The sequence below is a fragment of the Coffea arabica genome, chromosome 6e (genome assembly GCF_036785885.1).
Source record: "Coffea arabica cultivar ET-39 chromosome 6e, Coffea Arabica ET-39 HiFi, whole genome shotgun sequence".
NCBI lineage: Eukaryota > Viridiplantae > Streptophyta > Magnoliopsida > Gentianales > Rubiaceae > Coffea > Coffea arabica.
Window position 1 is genome coordinate 8,337,759 of NC_092321.1, and position 18,004 is coordinate 8,355,762.

The window sequence follows — 18,004 nt, forward strand, 5'->3', positions numbered from 1 at the left end:
CACTGTTAGTTTAATTGGATTAAAGTTTTCTGGGCGATTTGTTGCAATTGTTAAAGCAAAAATTCCCCAAGTCCTAATTTCCACATCCAGCATTCCAGCTGCTATCCAGCCAAAGCAGCAGTGTAGACATCAAAATAATGCCAATTTGCAAAATAGTGGGGATTCAAACTTCCCATTCAACGTGTTCTTGCGCGATTCCAACTCTCCATTTTTACTCTTTCAACACGACACAACCCTCTCTTTCATGCTATAGGGACCAAGGCACTACCATAATCCTGCCCGTAACTCCAAAATAATCAAAAGTCGAAAAAGCATCCAGATTTCCTCTCGTCCCAATCTCTGCTGAGTTCCATTCTCCTCCGCTTTCCTTCCTCCTCCCTCACCAACTAGCCTTTTCTCTAACCAAGCCATACCTTTTCTTGAACAAATTAATAAAGGAAAAAAGATAAGAACCCATATTCCTTTTCTGGCGGATCAACTAGCCTTTTCCACTTCAATTCCCAACTCAAAACATCATTCATTCCTTTAAAGCCAAGCAAGAATCTTTCCACACTCTCCACCTTCCCCATAAGCCCCACTTCCTTTTCTTCCAGACTCCCACGCAGAAAAAGAAAAAGAAAAAACAAAAACAAAGCAGCAGAAAGTTTTACCTCTTCTGTATGACAAACATCATCACAAATCCCAAAATTCCTTGCTTTTTAGTATTAATTTATGCGTTACTTAGCACTAGAACTATTGGTCTTCCTCGCACACTAGCACACCCATGAAAACGCAGAGAGTTGCATAGAAGGACATGATGTCTTATGCTTACAGGGACACAACAACGTTAGCAAAATCAAAAACCCACTTCGAAACCAACAAGGACGACACCAAAATGGTGCTTCAATACAGCAATCCCACCTCAAAAATCCCACCTTTGGAAGAGCTTCCCAACCCTTTTGGCCAACTAAGTCTTCACCTGACCCAGTCGGAGCTTCGGGAGAATGCTTACGAGATTCTCATCGGAGCTTCCCGGAGCTCCGGTGCATCCAGGCCCTTGACCTATGTATCGAATTCGGAGAGGACCATGGAGAGGTCGCGGTCCACGTCAGCATCGTTGCAGAGGTCAGTGACGTCTGCGGCGGCTAGTAAGGTCAAGAAAGCTCTGGGTTTGAAGTCGAGGAGGAAGAATTTAGGTTCGGACGAGGCGGACGCGGACTTAGACGCGGGTCAGGGGAAGCACTCGGCGAGTCAGTGTACTACCCAGAAGAAAAGGTCGTCGACGGTGGGTGAGTTGATGAGGGTCCAGATGAGAGTTTCGGAGCAAACCGATTCCAGGGTCCGAAGAGCTTTATTAAGAGTAGCTGCTGGACAGGTTTATTCAATGATTCTCTATTACAGTAGATTAAAATCCCAACTTTGAGCTTTAGGCTCTGTTTGGTTCTTCAATTTCAGTGGGATTGCTTTATACTTTTCTTGAATAACTGAGTTAAGTGAAGATTAGAAGTAGATGAGCTAGAAAGGTTAAATTTGGCTAGCTTTCCAGTAAATAGTTCTTCCTTGGTAGTTATCTCTTAGTAATTATACTAGCAATTAAAGTTTGGTTTCAATGCGTGATAATGAGTTTCAGTCCACTATGAAATTCGTTAAATTTTTTTTTTTCTCTTTACATTTCTGGGATTGCTGCTTAATTTTAGAACTTGGAAACAAAACCGGAAATTTTAAAACTTTTAACGAAACTGAAACTGGACTATGTTTGTTTCTTCTTTTCATTGTCATGGAAAGCTTTGATGTCTGTTTATGATATAGTTCAAGAAAGAGTCTCATTATTTTCAACTGTTAGCTTGTCTCAGTTCTAATTCCATTATGGAATGCGAATCCATAGTTTTTATTTTACTCTTTTATCTGTCTGAGCGTGTGTGCCAATCTGTTGCATGATCTTGCGTCAGTTATAATTCCAAATTCCAAGACTGAGAATTAGAACACTGGAATACTGATCCAAGCCGGATTGTTCCTCAAAGGCTAACCTCTTCTGGCCTATTTTGCTTTTTGTTTTTTTTTTTTAATTAGCCTTAAAAGGAGGTAATGGTTTGGCTATTGACATTTTGTTTGTTCCTTTGAACAGCTTGGAAGACGGATGGAGTCAATGGTTCTGCCTTTAGAGCTATTGCAACAGTTCAAATCTTCAGATTTTCCTAATCAGCTGGAATACGAGGCATGGCAGAAGAGGAACCTGAAGATACTCGAGGCTGGTCTGCTCTTGCATCCCCATCTTCCGCTGGATAAGAGAGACAGCTCTGCTCAACAACTTCGCCAGATCATTCGTGGGGCTTCTGAAAAACCTATGGAGACCGGGAAGCACAGTCAGTCAATCCAAGCCCTTCGCAATGTGGTAATGTCGCTTGCCTGCAGATCATTTGATGGGTCTGGCTCTGGGATGTGCCACTGGGCTGACGGTGTTCCACTGAATTTTCATCTCTACCAAATACTTCTTGAATCTTGCTTCGATGTGGGTGATGAAACTGCTGTCATTGATGAAGTTGATGAGGTTTTAGAACTCATCAAAAAGACTTGGATCATCCTTGGTATAAACGAGAATTTGCACAATCTTTGCTTAGCATGGGTTTTGTTCAGTCGATATATTGCCTCTGGGCAAGTTGGAAATGATCTGCTTTTGGCCACTGATAGTCTGTTGCTGGAAGTTGAAAAGGATGCAAAGGATCTTAAGGACCCAGCTTACCGGAAAATACTGAGTTCTACAATGAGCTTGATTTTGAGTTGGGCAGAGAAACAACTTCTTGCTTACCATGAGAACTTTTACGGGGGTAACATTGATATAATGGAGAATGTTTTGTCACTGGCCATATCTGCTGCCAGAGTACTTGCGGCAGATGGTTCTCAGGCGAACCATAGAAAATGGAAAGAACTTGATGTAGCATGTGGTAGAGTTGACTCTTACATCCGATCATCTCTGCAGCGTGCATTTTCTCAGGCAAGTTTAGATTTTTCCTGCTTTTGTTAGGTACTAAAATGCATGAAATAGAGTTTGTCAATTTTTCCACTCCAAAGTTAAAAAGAAGTTGATCCATTGAATTTCCTCCTGGATGAAGTTTTGCAAAGAAATATCTTTTTCCACTAGATTAATTTCGATCATTGTTTGTCAATTTTACTAGTTGCTTCAGTGTTCTGGCTGCAGTAAATCCTATATGGGCCCCCCATCATAAAATATTCACTCCTTTTCATGGCCTAAGATGAGTATAATAAATCATTGTCCTCACACGTGTTGTCATCTTTGCACATTCCATTTGATTTTGCCTAAAAGTTACTCAATTTTGTTCTATTTGCTATACCTGAAGACAGGAAAAAGAGAAGATAATCGCAAGTAGGAAGACTGCGAAGAACCAGCAGCATTCTCTTCCCATGCTGTCTGTACTTGCCCAGAATATAACAGATCTGGCTTTTAACGAGAAGGAAATATTCAGTCCAATACTCAAGCAATGGCACCCTCTTGCAACTGGTGTTGCAGCAGCAAAGCTTCATGCTTGTTACGGAAATGAGCTGAAGCAATTTGTTTCTGGTATAACAGAGCTGACTCCTGATGCTGTACTAGTGCTGATAGCTTCTGACAAATTGGAAAAAAATCTTGTACAGATGGCCGTTGCAGATTCCGTGGACAGTGATGATGGTGGGAAAGCAATAATTCAAGAGATGACTCCTTATGAAGCTGAATCTGTCATTGCTAACCTGGTAAAATCATGGATAAAGACAAGGGTGGATAGACTCCAGGAATGGGTTGAGAGAAATCTGCAACAAGAGGTCTTTAATCTCTCGTTCATTTTATGACTCCATGTCTCTGTTTGATTGGCATCATTAGTTATCGTTAGCTTGTTGATCACATCCTGGCACTAAAATTAAATTCTCCACAAAAAATTCTAATTGTCGAGGGACTATGTGATGGTTAGTCAGATGGCTTAGTCTATATGTGATTCATTTGGGCTACTTTTCTTGTGCAAGGATGTCTTGTCTTTGTCTGGTTTCTTCTTTACTTGTTTGATGTTAGCTGCGTTTTGATGCACAAATTTTATACGTTATACTCCTAAGCACATGGGAGTGAGTAATTGCATTACAGACAGATAAAAAGGAACAGCTGCATGGATGAAATTTCCCTTGTGCCTCCACTCCTAGCATTCATTATAAGAAGATGTAAGTTAGGATGTTGATTTAGGACAAGGTATACGTGGTACCGTCAAATTGAGTTTTTGTATCCTCACCAAATTTGGTTCAGAGTACCCAACTTCCCTTATCCTGATCCCCAGGGCAGAAAAAAGGAAAAAAGTAATGGCTCATTGTAGGTTCGTTTCTCAATAGTTAAAGAGATTCTGTCGTTGAAAAATGAAACATCTGGTTAGCCAGAACGGACTTAAGATTATTTGCCTCTTGTAACAGGTCTGGAACCCTCGTGCAAACAAAGAGCGATTTGCTCCCTCTGCAGTGGAGGTTCTTCGCATTATTGATGAAACTTTGGATGCATTTTTCCTGTTGCCAATAGCAACACATCAAATTTTGATTCCTGATTTGATGAATGGTTTGGATGCCTGCCTCCAGAATTACATAATAAAGTCAAAATCTGGCTGTGGTAAGTATCATATAGGCTGGAAAAAGGTATCTGAATTAACCAATCAAATTATTTCTTTCTGAATTTAATTTATACATGTATCTGCAGGATCTAAAGATACTTTTCTTCCTCCTCTACCTGCTTTGACAAGATGTACTGCTGGCTCAAAGTTTGGTGTATTTAAGAAGAAAGATAGATCATATATGGTTCAAGTAAGGAAATCTCAAGTTGGCTCTAGTGATGTGGATGACTACTTTGGTATACCAAAGCTATGTGTTCGCATAAATACCATGCATCTCATCCGGAAAGAGGTGGAAGTCTTGGAGAAGAGGATAACCTCTAATTTGACAAATAGTGGTTATGTTCAAGATAGTATTGTGACAGTTGGGTCAGATAAAATGTTTGAGCTTTCAGTAGCAGCTTGTGTGGAGGGGATCCAGCAACTTTCTGAAGCAACTGCCTATAGGATCATCTTTCACAATCTGAACCATGTTTCTTGGGATTACCTGTATGTGGGGCAGGTCTCATCAGCCAGGATTGAACCATTTCTTCAACAGCTAGAGCAGAATTTAGAAATTGTATCAGCAACGGTGCACGACAGGGTCCGGACTCGCGTAATTACACAAATAATGAAAGCCTCTTTTGATGGGTTCTTGTTGGTTTTGCTTGCTGGGGGCCCTTCTCGTGCTTTCACTGTGCAGGATGCTGCAGTATTAGACGAGGACTTTAGGTTTCTTATGGAGCTATTCTGGTCCGATGGGGATGGATTACCGACTGATTTAATAGACAAGTATTCAGCCGCTTCAAAGGACGTCCTTTCACTTTTTCATACTGAAACTGTAAAACTTGTTGAGCAATACAAAATTGTGACTCTTAATAGGTATGGAGCTTCAGACAATTCCAGGCTTCCACTACCACCAACTTCAGGTCAGTGGAGCGCTGCTGACCCTAACACAATTCTTCGAGTTTTATGTCATCGAAATGATGAGGTAGCTACAAAGTTTTTAAAGAAGACCTATCATTTCCCAAAGAAGCTGTGAGAGAGATTTCAAGGAGGTGATGCAAATGTAGAATTTTACCAGGCATCAGCAGTTCCTCTTATTTACTTGTAATGGACCGTTATTGACATCGATCGACCTCACTACTATAAGAAGCAGATTTTTCTTGCATAGAGTATCCATGGGAGATTCTTTCTCATCAAAGCAATTACCACATAGATCCTAACAGAATCTTCCATCGATAGAATCATGGGGCTTGCTCTTTGGTATATTGTATATAAGAGTTCGGACTTCCAGTTTCAGACAATATTTGAAGTCCTCGACTGCTGCTGAGACGACGGAAGATAACTGCACAAGCTGGTAACACAGTTTTATCTCCTAAATCGCAAGTCTATCACCTTACTGAGCTTTGCCTAGAAAGGAAGTTCAAATTTGCTGTACAGAGAGAGATGTTACAACGCAGGTTGGATTTTGACTTGTTTTTATAGTCTACATGTGGAACTTGCTTGAAGAAGAAATTTTTATGCCATATGCATTTACTAAGGGTCTGTTTGATAACATAAAAAAGTGCTGAATCTGAATTGTTTCAGACATTCAGATGTTTTGAGTATTTGATAAATGAAAATCTATTTGTTGAACTTGTTAAGCAGTGCTGAACCTGTGTGTATTTTTTTCAGCACAAGAGTCCTAACTGAATGCTTAATTCTGATAAGAATCAATAGAATTACTTCAACTACCTTATCTTATCTACCAAATCTACCCTTGTTTGTTAATTATGTTCAAAATTCTTATTTAATTAAACAACCTAATATTCTCTATCTAACGATTTTTTGTTTCTTTTTCTCCTTTTTTAATGACTTTCACATCTTCTCCATACTCCTCATATAATATATTTCATCTTTTATATTAATTTGATTTAAAAATAAATATTGTCATTTTCATACCTAACAAATTTAAACTAATTAAATCATAGATTCTATTTCTTTTTTGAATGAAAGGATATAAGGGCAAAATTGTCAAATTAAACTTATTAAGCATTCAGCTATAAATATTTATCAAACAGTATAAATAGGTTTAGCACTAAAATTCAGACATTCATATATTTTTTTCAGTGCTTAAAATTCAGCAAATTAATTGTTTCAGTATTCAGATTTCAGAATTCAAACTTCAGAATTCAGATTCAGTTTTATCAAACGTAACCTAAGAAATATTCTAGAGTTACTGAGGCTTGCTGAATAAATGGACCGACCAATGCTTGCTATCATTCTTTGATTTTGTGGTTCAAGTCGTTCTCAGTTCAAAGGGTATGAATACTGAATAGTTGATGATGAAATGGAAGACTGCCGTTGTTGTTGGTGTTGCTGTTGTCATACTCTGTCCCTTCGGCTTATTTCCTTGTTCTTCCTGTCCTACAAACTTCTTCGTTGATACTCCCTTTGTATTGTTAGGGAAAGGTATTGTTTTGAGTGAAGCTTACAATTTCTCGCCTTACGATAGATTGATAACATGGTGGTACAATGTGATACTTAAACAGCAATGGGGCACATACCAATCTGAAATATTTATTGCACTAAAGGGCAATTACGTGACAGGGTAAGAGAGTCTTGATTTATTCATTTCAGAGGAATTGAGGGGGGAAACGACGAAATGAGATGAACAGCTTCCATATGGAGAATGCAGCCGTTTTCATTAAAAATTTCACCTACACTTTTGAGGATGGGGTTTTCACTAGACCTTTTTGTACTTGGCATCTTCAATCCTTAAGCTTACGCGCTGCGTGAAGAAAACCATTGGTGAGTAACAGAAGGTCAAATAGGTAACATGCCATGCCACACATATTGCGGCATATCAGCAAACGAAAGCAAAAATCCATCCGTCTAATACCGAAGAACGGCAGGCTGGAACTGGAAGGGGGCTCTTTCCAGTGCTTATTGGCCACGCCTAGCTGCCCACTGCCTAAGTGCAGAAATGTTTCCTCAAAAGTTATGATCTTGAATCATTTTCAATAATTTAAACTCTTACAACTACCTACGAGTAAATATTTCTTTTTATATATCTAATGATAAATTAATACATAATAGTATGATGCCCAAAAGGTACTGTAGAATTTTCCATTAATGGGGGTGGCAAAGCTCTGCTGATTATTGGCTGATACCAGTGGAAGAAACAACAGGTTGGGATAGATTCAAAAAAGAAATTCAAGAATCCCAGGGCAACAACTTGGATATCCCAAAAATACGGCGTCCGACCTGATGATTTGTGGGTACAGGTTCTAAACCAAGACTGTACATTCTTGGGTAATTCACTGCTGATCACCAAAAATCTGAGTGCCGAAAAATAACAAGCGCAAATCTTTTAGCGAATGTGTAATACATTGATTAGCCATAACGTTGTATATCTGAGATTTCTTGTGCAATTGCAAACAACTAGATGCAAGAGCAGATCCGAAACTCTCTTCTTTTTCTGTCCAGATCGCCTCTGACAATTTAAAGAAACACCTTGGGACTGCAAAATCTTTGATTTTCTAATTACTGTCGCAACTAGGCCAACTCATGCCACAAAATCTCTCTCCATAGAATACGTAAAAATGCTGTACTTGTGTTACAACGGAATTCCTGAGATCACCGCCTACAAGAAAATGTTTCCTAATTCCAAGGATTCTTCTTTCTCGTTCTGCTACTCTTTGAGCTGATTGTCGAGCTAGATTTCTGACAAAAGAAGGTTTTGTAAGTCAATTATACATTATACACGTAATACAAAGGAAAGAGCATGCTGCAAAGATTACCGATTTGGATTTCTTTGTCTTCCCTCGAATCCTGTTTCTTGGAGACTTTAGTTTGTATATTCGCACCATCCAATGGTGAGTAGTGAATACCTAAGATACATTGCACAAAGAGCACTTCAAAATGAACAATGATATTTCAATGTTTCTTCACATCGCAAGTCCAACAAGATGATGGAGCAGCAACAAAAGCATAAATTCCACAGAAATGGCACCCAAGCTCTTGGTGCCAGGTGCAACAGGTGTTGAGTAAGCAATCTAGATCATTTAATTGTAATATGACACATGGAAAGTAGTACGGAATAGTTTTAGGTTAAACCAATTTCTTTTAGAACAAAAACGGGATGCAACATCCTTCGCATCTCATGTTAAAAAAGGCTCTTGGCTCCCATTGAATTAAAACTTTCTTCTAGCAGGGGCTTTAGGCACCCAAACTCGTTTAATTCAAATCTGGCAACGAAGTATGCCTTCTGTAGGGCTGCAAACGAATCGAGCCGCTCGCAAACTTCGCCCTTCTGCAACATGTGTACTGCCTTTTTATTTTATTTATGCCAAGCTCTAGCCATGCAAGGAGAAGTTCAATAATAATTATGAAGTTGCTAATTAGAAAATCTTAAACAGAGAAGCGGCAGATTCTTCTTTACAACTTTTGCCACAGTTGATGGTTTTAGTGCAACGAGCAATTTAAGATTTAAGTGCCACTGTCTAAAAATCAAGTAATGAACAGCCAACCTTTCTACTATTCCATTTAGCCATTATTTTCCCAATGACCAATAGGAAACAGAGGTGAATAGAAGACATTACTCAAATGGCCACGATAACATTTAAGTATAGGAACATAAAAAAATCAGTCTTACCTCTTCGAAATGGGTAAGTTTGAAATATTTCTTTCCAATTTCAGTTCGCCTTACTCTATCAAAGCCTTTCCCATCTGTCTCCACAAATCTATAACAAAAAAGACAAGAATATTAAGGATTTGCAGAAATGTAAAGAAGCCCATTTAACGTAGAGTCAAAGTGGTAACAGCACCTGTAATAAGATAGCTTGTACATGAGGCAATTTAGCATGGTTGGAGTGGCTTGTGAATCAATCCGATACTGACCATCTCTCTTTAAGGCACAAGGAAAATAAAAAAATTCAGGTTAAAATGCGCAAGAAAAAATTCAAAAGACCAACAATTGACAGGTAGAGAGAAATGCTTCCATAGCCCACTCCCATTAGCTCAATATCACACATACATATGTTTTAAGTGCGTAAAATTTAAAATCTTATTACTCCCTTTTTACAATAAGTAACCATAGAATGTTCTTTCAAATCTAGCATTACCAGAATTAAGTACTCACCAGATAATCAGGTTCCTTGATGTGAGGAAAGACGCCACCTCCTATCCGAACCATCCATAGGAACTTATTAATGTCATCACTGGGGTAGCCAACAAGACCTGAAGCATAGATGTACAGGTTAGATCGGTCTCTGCTGCTAATGTAAACACTGGGCCTGATTACTGAGAGTAATGCTGCAGAACTAACCTCCAAAGACAACTAGGACATATTTTACATCCAAAGAGTTAAAAATCTCCCAAGCTGCCTTTTCAGGTGAAGACATGGCAGTACCAACAGTAGCAATGTGAGTGTTATTCCAAGTGTTATTGTCAACAATAACAGTGCGATTTGCCATGGCAGTTGTTTGGTAACCATAGTCCCACCAAGATGCAACCTGAAAGAGTTTGCAGAAATATATTATCAATTATATGTCTTCATCTGCAAAAGTTACCTATTGGCTAAACAGCAAACTAACTGGTACAGTATTTATCAGACTTAAAAAATATAAACAAACAAAGGACACACACAAAAAATATTCTTATTTTTTCCTTTTATCGTTTCTTGCTTGAGAATTTTATTTTCTTCTTCTTTTCACTTGTTTCTCTATGACAAGACTCATCCTTGAGCAGAAAACTTGAGATAATATACTTGAACTCTTTAAATCTAGTAGGCTAGTTGATGTTGGAGTTTGGAATCTGGTGGATAACTATGGTCACAATAGCAAGCATAGTTTTATGTGCTCCTCTCTCTCCTGTTTGGTTAGAGCTTTGGTTCTGATGTCTGAATATTACATACAAAATCCAGCATTACTAATCATTACTAGAATATAACATACTAAACACAATGGGTGCAATAAAAATTACTAAAATTTGGGAAGATATATGTTGTGGAAAGAATGACAACTCACTTTATCATCTACATCTGTGTTATGGCTCAACCATGCATAGGCCTCTCTGAAGTCATCAAAAACATGAAGGCCATCAGGAGATTGAGATGTTAGCACTATCGAGGGTGCTGAATATGCTTCTGCTGCTGCCCAGACACAATGAACCTACATGAAAAATCATCCATAAACAGTGAAGAGCTCAACCAGGAAGCTAAAGAACAACATGGAAATCCAGTATAAGGACCAAAAAGTGCAACCAAACTTAAGTGTTGCTTTCATCTGAATCTTTTTGTGAACTTCTCACAAACCACTCACAGATTATATTACAGTATTTGGAGTTAAATTTGCAAAAAATATGTCATTCAGAATGGCATGACTAAGAAAGGTCTAAGTATTACATTGAGAAGACCTTTTTAACTATAGGGGTTAAAAATGTTACCACATGCATAACAGACATACAATTGGGTTTTTCCAGTCACGAGCAGCAAATTAGTAACAAACAAAAAGATTAAAGTATTCCTCTTTTACTAGAGCAAATTGAGCATACATACCACATAGAACGCAACCAACAAAACCAGTAAGAAAATAGCAATGACAGATGCTTCAACAGGTAAAACCAAAGGCCTTCTCTCAGCATGTGACCTACTAGATGATGTCCCAGCATTTTCCTTCTCCTTCTCCTTCTCCTTTTCTTTCTCCTTTTCCTTTTCCTTTTCCTTTTTCTTATTTTTCTTTGAAGGTCGTTCCTTTACAGAGTCTTCACTTTTATCTTCTTCTGCTCCATCTTTATTTAAGATAACACTTTCGGAACCGGTATCCACCGCCTTAAAGAGTCAAAATATAAAGAATTTAGTATACAAGGAAATTATATCTCCAATAATCTGAAGGAGTCTTCAGTAACGATTGAAATAGAAGGCTTACATCAGATGCAAAAATTTCTGATGTACCAGGCAACTGAAATTTGAGCGAACGAGTAAGAACATCAAAAGCTCCTGAAAGAGCAATTCCAGACATAATGCATGCCGCTGGAGCGAGTACAAGCATTAGTCGCACCTGTAACAGCAAAAAGAATGTTGCTCAACATAGTGGATGCCAAGAGAGAATAGTATTAAGCTTGCATATTTCAAATTAATCTCACCATGACACCTGAAAAATATACTGATGTAACTATGTAAAGGATGACAAAGGAGCTTGCATCAGAAAGTGGCAAAAAGCATGCCTGCAATTGCAAACAAGATAGATTGGATATGAGTTGCCAATCTGCCAGGGGTAACTTGAAAATCATATTGATAACATCTCCAGAATCCTAATAAAGTTTCCATCAGAAAATTGACAACTTACAACAATGCCAGCTGGGACCAAGAAGGCCAAAATATTAAGATCCATAAAATACGATGGCCAAGTAGGTGGTTGATGCTCACTAACACTGGCAATTATTGGTATATATTTGCTAGCATATGTTCTGGCACAATTAAGAGATGAGGAAAACAGAGAGTAGTGTCAGATCACTCAGAAATTGACAATGAGAACATAATCAAAGGCAAACAATGGGATGAACGAGTTTTCATTAGTCACAACAGAATTTCTACTTCTGGAAAAATAATGGACTAAAATAAAATAGGAGCTAGCCAATGCTGATACATGAGTGGCTTTGCAACTGGAGATCCAAAACAAGAGTTCAAGTGTAAATTGGATATTCATATACATAATTGGATACGTTAGCCAAGTTATTACATGCACATTCCGGATATCTATCAAGTGGTTTCCTGCATGGCATCTATAACCAACCCTCTGGAATGTCAGTGACTTGCAACCAGTTCAAATAACCGATGGCAACAACTTGCCAGATCAAGACTAAATCCTATAAAATACAGTCATCATGCTCAAAAGAAAGAACCAAAATGCTGTAAGAAAAAATGCAGCAGTTTTTAAAAGACCACGCACAATTTTACATTCATCTTCCAACTATTATAGGTATAGTACCTGATTCACCATACATGGCTCATGAATGATAGTCAAGTATAATCGTTATATGGCTAACATGACAAAATGGACATCAGACCATGTTCCCTCTGGCAGAGGCAGGTCCAGAAAGGAAACTTCGGTAGAGAGAACTATATGTATAAAGTAACATAACCCGTTTAGTTAAAGCATCAAATTTCAAGTTTGGTTATTTCATTTGCCTTGAAACTAATTAGATAGGTTCCATGCAAATCATGAACTCACAACTGGGATTTGACGGACAGAAGAGACTCACGGATCAAGCAGACTCAAACTACGCCCACTCCAACCCTTTGTTGGGCTGGAAGCTACTAATGCTATAAGTACGGCCACCACAGTGCAGCAAATTACCCTGAAATTTGAATGACAAGTAATTAAGTCAACCAAAAAAATTCTATGAAACTCTTAGCTACAACTAACAGAATATAACAGCAAGCAAATTTCTGTACAAACTACAAGTAAGGGCACTTACAGGCCAACTGACAACACAAGCATAACAGCCACTTTGAACATTCTTGGTGACAGAATCCCCTTAATATAGTAAACAAGAGCTACAACATGAATAATAATAAACACCTGTACATGAACAAGAATGGAAGAGTAAAATTAGAGATTAAGAGCAACATAAGGCATAAATTTAACAAGATTAAGGAGCATAAAATAAGTAATGAATTACCGTAACAAGCATGAGACCTATAAGGAGTTCAATCTTTATGTACCTATGGATTTGAGTTGCGTTCATTTTCTCTCTTGTTTTAACTTTATCATAAATTATTCTTTAAAACAAGGTTACTTTCCCTTTAAATGATAAAAAGGAGAGGGAAGTAGGAAGGGCACAGGCCTTCATTCAAATTAGAGGAAGGAAACAAAGAAGGAAGAAATTTTGAAAAATATAGTTGACAAATGGGGAAAACACTAGTCTGATGCAATTTTGTGAGGACTTCATTCCATTGACAAACAGGAAATTACTAGTTGTTGTGTAACTTTGAAATGACTTCATCCAGAGTACCAAGACTGATCGTATCACAAGAAAGATTTAGTACCAAGATGGTTTCAATGCACAATACCTTGTACACAATTATTCTGTCAAAGGCAGTATTTTTTTAGAATATGCCCATCAATTAACAGCAGACATGAGGGAGAGATAAATCCATGGCTACAGTAATAGCAAATAAGAAAGCAGGAATTGCAGGAAAACCAGCTCGTTGGAACTAACCAAAAATGAAGCAAAATGCTCAGACGTCATGACCGCATTAAAGCCCACAACAGGGACCAAAGCAGCCAACAATGTTCCCAAGACAACCTATATTTGAAATTAAAAAGACATTAGCACAAGGATGACTAGAATAACAGCGTTAAAGAGGTATATTTATCTTAAAGACGTTACTAATTCAATATCAATCAAAACAGATTTCCAATATACTACAACCAGACATAAAAACCCATAATACAACACAAACCAAAACCATAGAAACAACTACAAATTTCTCAAAGCTCACCCAAACATAAGCTTCCATCCCAGAAGAATACAGTACATTAAATAATACTCACATACACTGTCCCCTAGATCTTTTAAAAGAAAAATGATAGTTCTACATAATGAGATTCTCCCATATATCTCACCCCCGATGAATGCAGAGTTATTAGTTAAACCTGACCACGGTAGTGAGCTAACTACTGCCTACCTACTTTCTTTGCATTAGTACAGTTCATTTCACCTTCAAATCCTATATTCCTCTGAAGTCTACAGATTATGTAACTTAAGTACCAATAACTCTTCAATCTCCATACTTGAGCACAATTAGTAACAAGTGGAGCTTATATAATGCAACTGTTTACCAACGTACTTACAAGTGGAGCATACGCAATGTACAATCGAGAAGAGTAGCGACCAGTTACTATGCATAGCAGCACATGCATTGGAATGAGGTTGATAATGAAGGTGTACCCTCCCCAAGAGCAAACCTATAAACAAATCAGAAAAAGTAAAGAAATAAGGTGAAAAACAGACATACAATTGCCAGGAAAATAACCAATAGTTTCCCTTCCTCATACCATATAAAAGTATGCTATGGAATTTAGAGTTGCATAGAAGAGGGATCCAGTGTTTAATGTCTGCAATAAATACCAAACATCAGTCCATTTTATGTGTATCATGCCACAGTGACAAATTGCAAAATACCAACAAAAACTGTAAGAAACAAGTAAAAAATGGTTAAAGGTATCATTCGCTTGAAAGGTTATAGAGTATCACATGCAGTAAAATAGAGCATCAGACAACCTTTATATAGAGGTAGAAAGTGAAGATCAGAGCAAATATGGCAACAGCTTCATTGTCATAGCTTCCAGCGACTGATCGAGATATATAGGACGGAACCTGCCAGCAGTAACCACCAATCACATATAAAAAGTACCACACATATGGATATGCGCCCTTTAGCATTTGCTAACGGGCAATGAACAACTTTACCTGAATCCTGATTTAGAATTTGTTGTTGAAAGAAATATAAACATGGAAGCCTCTTGTTCAAATTGGTCAGAAATACTAGAATGGTTTTGAAAATAGGTTGTTAATACCAACAGAAGACTAGTATTAAGTAATGGATCCAGGTCATTGAAACAACATGCCAAAAGCTATTTCAAGGTGTCGTTACATTGACAATAATCCTAAGCTATGGATGACAGCACACAGATTACCATGGCCAAAAGAGCTGCAGCAGTCAATCCAGCACCAGCACCCTTAACTTCCTGCATTTGAAAAATTTTAATATACTGAAAATTGAAGAGATTGATTAAAGATGCCAAGTTATGTGAAATTAATAGAAGTGCTTTTTTAAACAGAAACTGTTAGAAGGAAAAACAGACCTTTGTCAAAAGGTATGTAGCCCAAGAAGCAAAAGCAGAGAATATCGGTGCAGTAAATACACAAACAGTTTCCACAGACAGAGGAATATTTAAAGAATTCAACAACCTGCCATCACAAAGTATTAGGTAAAATCAATAAATATGTAGAGGACTCAGAAACAGTAGCAGCTTGCTAAGAAAAAATCAGAGGGGAAAAGAAGGAAGAAGAGTAGGAAAATGCGCAGAAAGTCTAACTTTGGACACTTTGTGATGATGGTAAACTTTTAGGCTGTACAGAACCTAGACATTCATCCATCTTAGTCAACACAAACCAGTATTTTCAAGAAACACAGATAATCCATGACACATACCACCACAAGGTGCCTGCTGTCAATGTCAGTCCAGGATAAACAGTTCCACCAATCACTCGCCCAAGAGGATACCTTTGTTCAAGTAAAAGGCAATTCACATTTTCAGATAACCTACATAAGCTGAAAGAAACAATTTAAGAAGGAAAATATCCCAGATTGATATAGAAATTACCAGGTTCGATCATCAAACCAATTCCAGAAGTCATATATTCCATTCTTTGTCAGAAACTGAAATCACAAGAGCATCTGTTAGCATGCTTTCAATTCAAAATGTTACGAACAATTATATACTCTACATCAGAGGAAAGATATAATACATCAGAAAATAATCATCACCAAGATTAGAGCTACAACTCTCACATGAAAAAAACCAAAGTTATGATAACCATTTGCCTCAGCTAGAGGTCCAAGTTCTCTAGTGTTATTTCATATGATATGGAAAACTAAAAAGATCTGAAACGTATATTGACAAGATGACCTAATAAAAGTTTCATAATAACTCACTTGGTTCTGCTTATGTAATTTACTCCTGTGCTTCAACACATCACACAATACATAAAACTGAAAAAAGTGTCCTTAAATGCACCCAAACAACCATTAAGATGTTTAAGGAGACCAATAAAATTTTCAGCAAGATATACAAACAAGAAGTTGCATGTGAAAACAAGAGAATACTACAGAGGACAGTTTTATGATAAAATCCTTGCTTAACAGGTACTATATGATACAAGCGCTCGCCCTGCATTTGGAGGGCTGGAGTTGCAAAAGATGCTATCAACCTCAAGAATTTGAAAACGTGCACAGGACTAATCCTCAGTCCCACGTCAATAGTGATGAAGGAAAACAACGAAATGATCAATCATAGACAATTATCATCCATCATAATCATTTCTGCAATAAATAACTTAAAGCAGATAACATTTGTTTACGAATATAGGAGTAATAGCATGAGAAGTAACATCTCAAAATCACCATTTCCTATGACACCAAAACAGACAACTATAACAGGCATTCGCACATTACAAGTTTAGCTACACTTTATTAAATTATTTCATCTGTTTCAACCTATGCATGGCGAGCATTACCCAATTACAAAGATTCATGCTTCATCGCAGTCAAATGCAAACAAAGTTCATAAAACTTCAATTTAAAAAAAGACGGATTAGTTAGACATATAAGAACACAATCCTGGGATTATCTCTTCAGCTAAAGCTATCGTCATCTTAGTATAAAAAGAACTTTGCTACAAAAATAAAGGGAATAAGAACCGCAAACCTGAGTGACCCTGTAGTTAAAATAAGGATCGAATTCATGGATCACACTCTCGTACTTAATCACCTGCACGTAATTAAATCCTAATCAGAACCACACAAAAAGATTGGTGAATCACCACATTCCAACGATCCAATCCAATTTTAGTCTAGGTTTAGAAAATTCTAAACACACACTACATAGATGTGAGTTTGATAGTAGGTGCAGAGTATACTCACGGAGAAGAGACGGATCGAGAAGGCTAGAACTCCGATTAAAATAAGAATGAAAATCGAGAAGACGTGGCCAAAGGCGTTGCGCAGACTGGAAGGGGTTGGGCTGGTCTCCGGGGCCGCCATTGACGGCCAAAACAAGCGCAGCTACAGCTACAAGAGAGTGAGTTGGGTTGGGGGTTTTGGTTTAGACGAAGAAGGAATAGGCAGCGAGAGAAGACTTTTCGTATCCAGTCTAACCCGCCACAGTAATTTTTGGCTGAATTAATTACTTTGCGAAGGTTTATACAATTTTACTTTAACAAAAGCGTGGTCTATGTAACGCAATTAACAGGTCGCTAGTGACAGCGAAGCACGCTTTCTGGATACGGAGAGGGGCAGGATGGGGCAATATCGGCTTTGGATCAAAAATCTACTTCTGTCGTCTATTATATTAGAATGTTACGTGGACTCTTTCTATTGGCTCCTCATACATGGCACCCTGTAGATAATTGGCCACCTCCTAGGGATCAAGTGGGTAAAAGTCGTTAAAAGACTAGAGTTTAATTACCCAACAAAGGCCATGCTTGGCAGATGTTTTCTTACATTTTCTTTCTTTTTTTTTTCCTAACATGGACCGGTGAGATTTAAAGAGGTAATATTTGAAGGCTTTTTTTTTTAGAATAAATGAGGTGATATCTTTGATTTCATGAGTTTAAAAAGCAAAATATTGCTGCGAAAAC

At 37.8% G+C, this 18,004-nt stretch overlaps 2 protein-coding genes across 2 annotated transcripts; one reads left to right on the top strand and one right to left on the bottom strand.

The window, feature by feature from the left end:
* Positions 1-317: 317 nt before the first annotated feature.
* On the top strand, positions 318-5,975 carry LOC113695846 (protein unc-13 homolog). The gene is made up of 5 exons (XM_027215021.2): positions 318-1,354; positions 2,105-2,971; positions 3,340-3,795; positions 4,426-4,615; positions 4,703-5,975. The coding sequence occupies exons 1-5, from the start codon at positions 794-796 to the stop codon at positions 5,632-5,634; spliced, it is 3,006 nt and encodes a 1,001-aa protein (XP_027070822.1). The 5' UTR covers positions 318-793; the 3' UTR covers positions 5,635-5,975.
* A 1,970-nt stretch (positions 5,976-7,945) lies between these two features.
* Positions 7,946-17,522, bottom strand: LOC113695876 (dolichyl-diphosphooligosaccharide--protein glycosyltransferase subunit STT3A-like). Its single transcript, XM_027215053.2, has 23 exons — positions 17,289-17,522; positions 17,074-17,136; positions 15,971-16,026; positions 15,799-15,870; positions 15,449-15,554; positions 15,281-15,331; positions 14,865-14,960; positions 14,639-14,698; positions 14,435-14,548; positions 13,800-13,886; positions 13,056-13,159; positions 12,840-12,935; positions 11,924-12,044; positions 11,721-11,801; positions 11,504-11,635; positions 11,134-11,406; positions 10,604-10,747; positions 9,904-10,090; positions 9,718-9,815; positions 9,404-9,483; positions 9,232-9,319; positions 8,378-8,467; positions 7,946-8,300 (listed from the first exon to the last, which is right to left on the bottom strand). The coding sequence occupies exons 1-23, from the start codon at positions 17,406-17,408 to the stop codon at positions 8,238-8,240; spliced, it is 2,382 nt and encodes a 793-aa protein (XP_027070854.1). The 5' UTR covers positions 17,409-17,522; the 3' UTR covers positions 7,946-8,237.
* Positions 17,523-18,004: the final 482 nt, after the last annotated feature.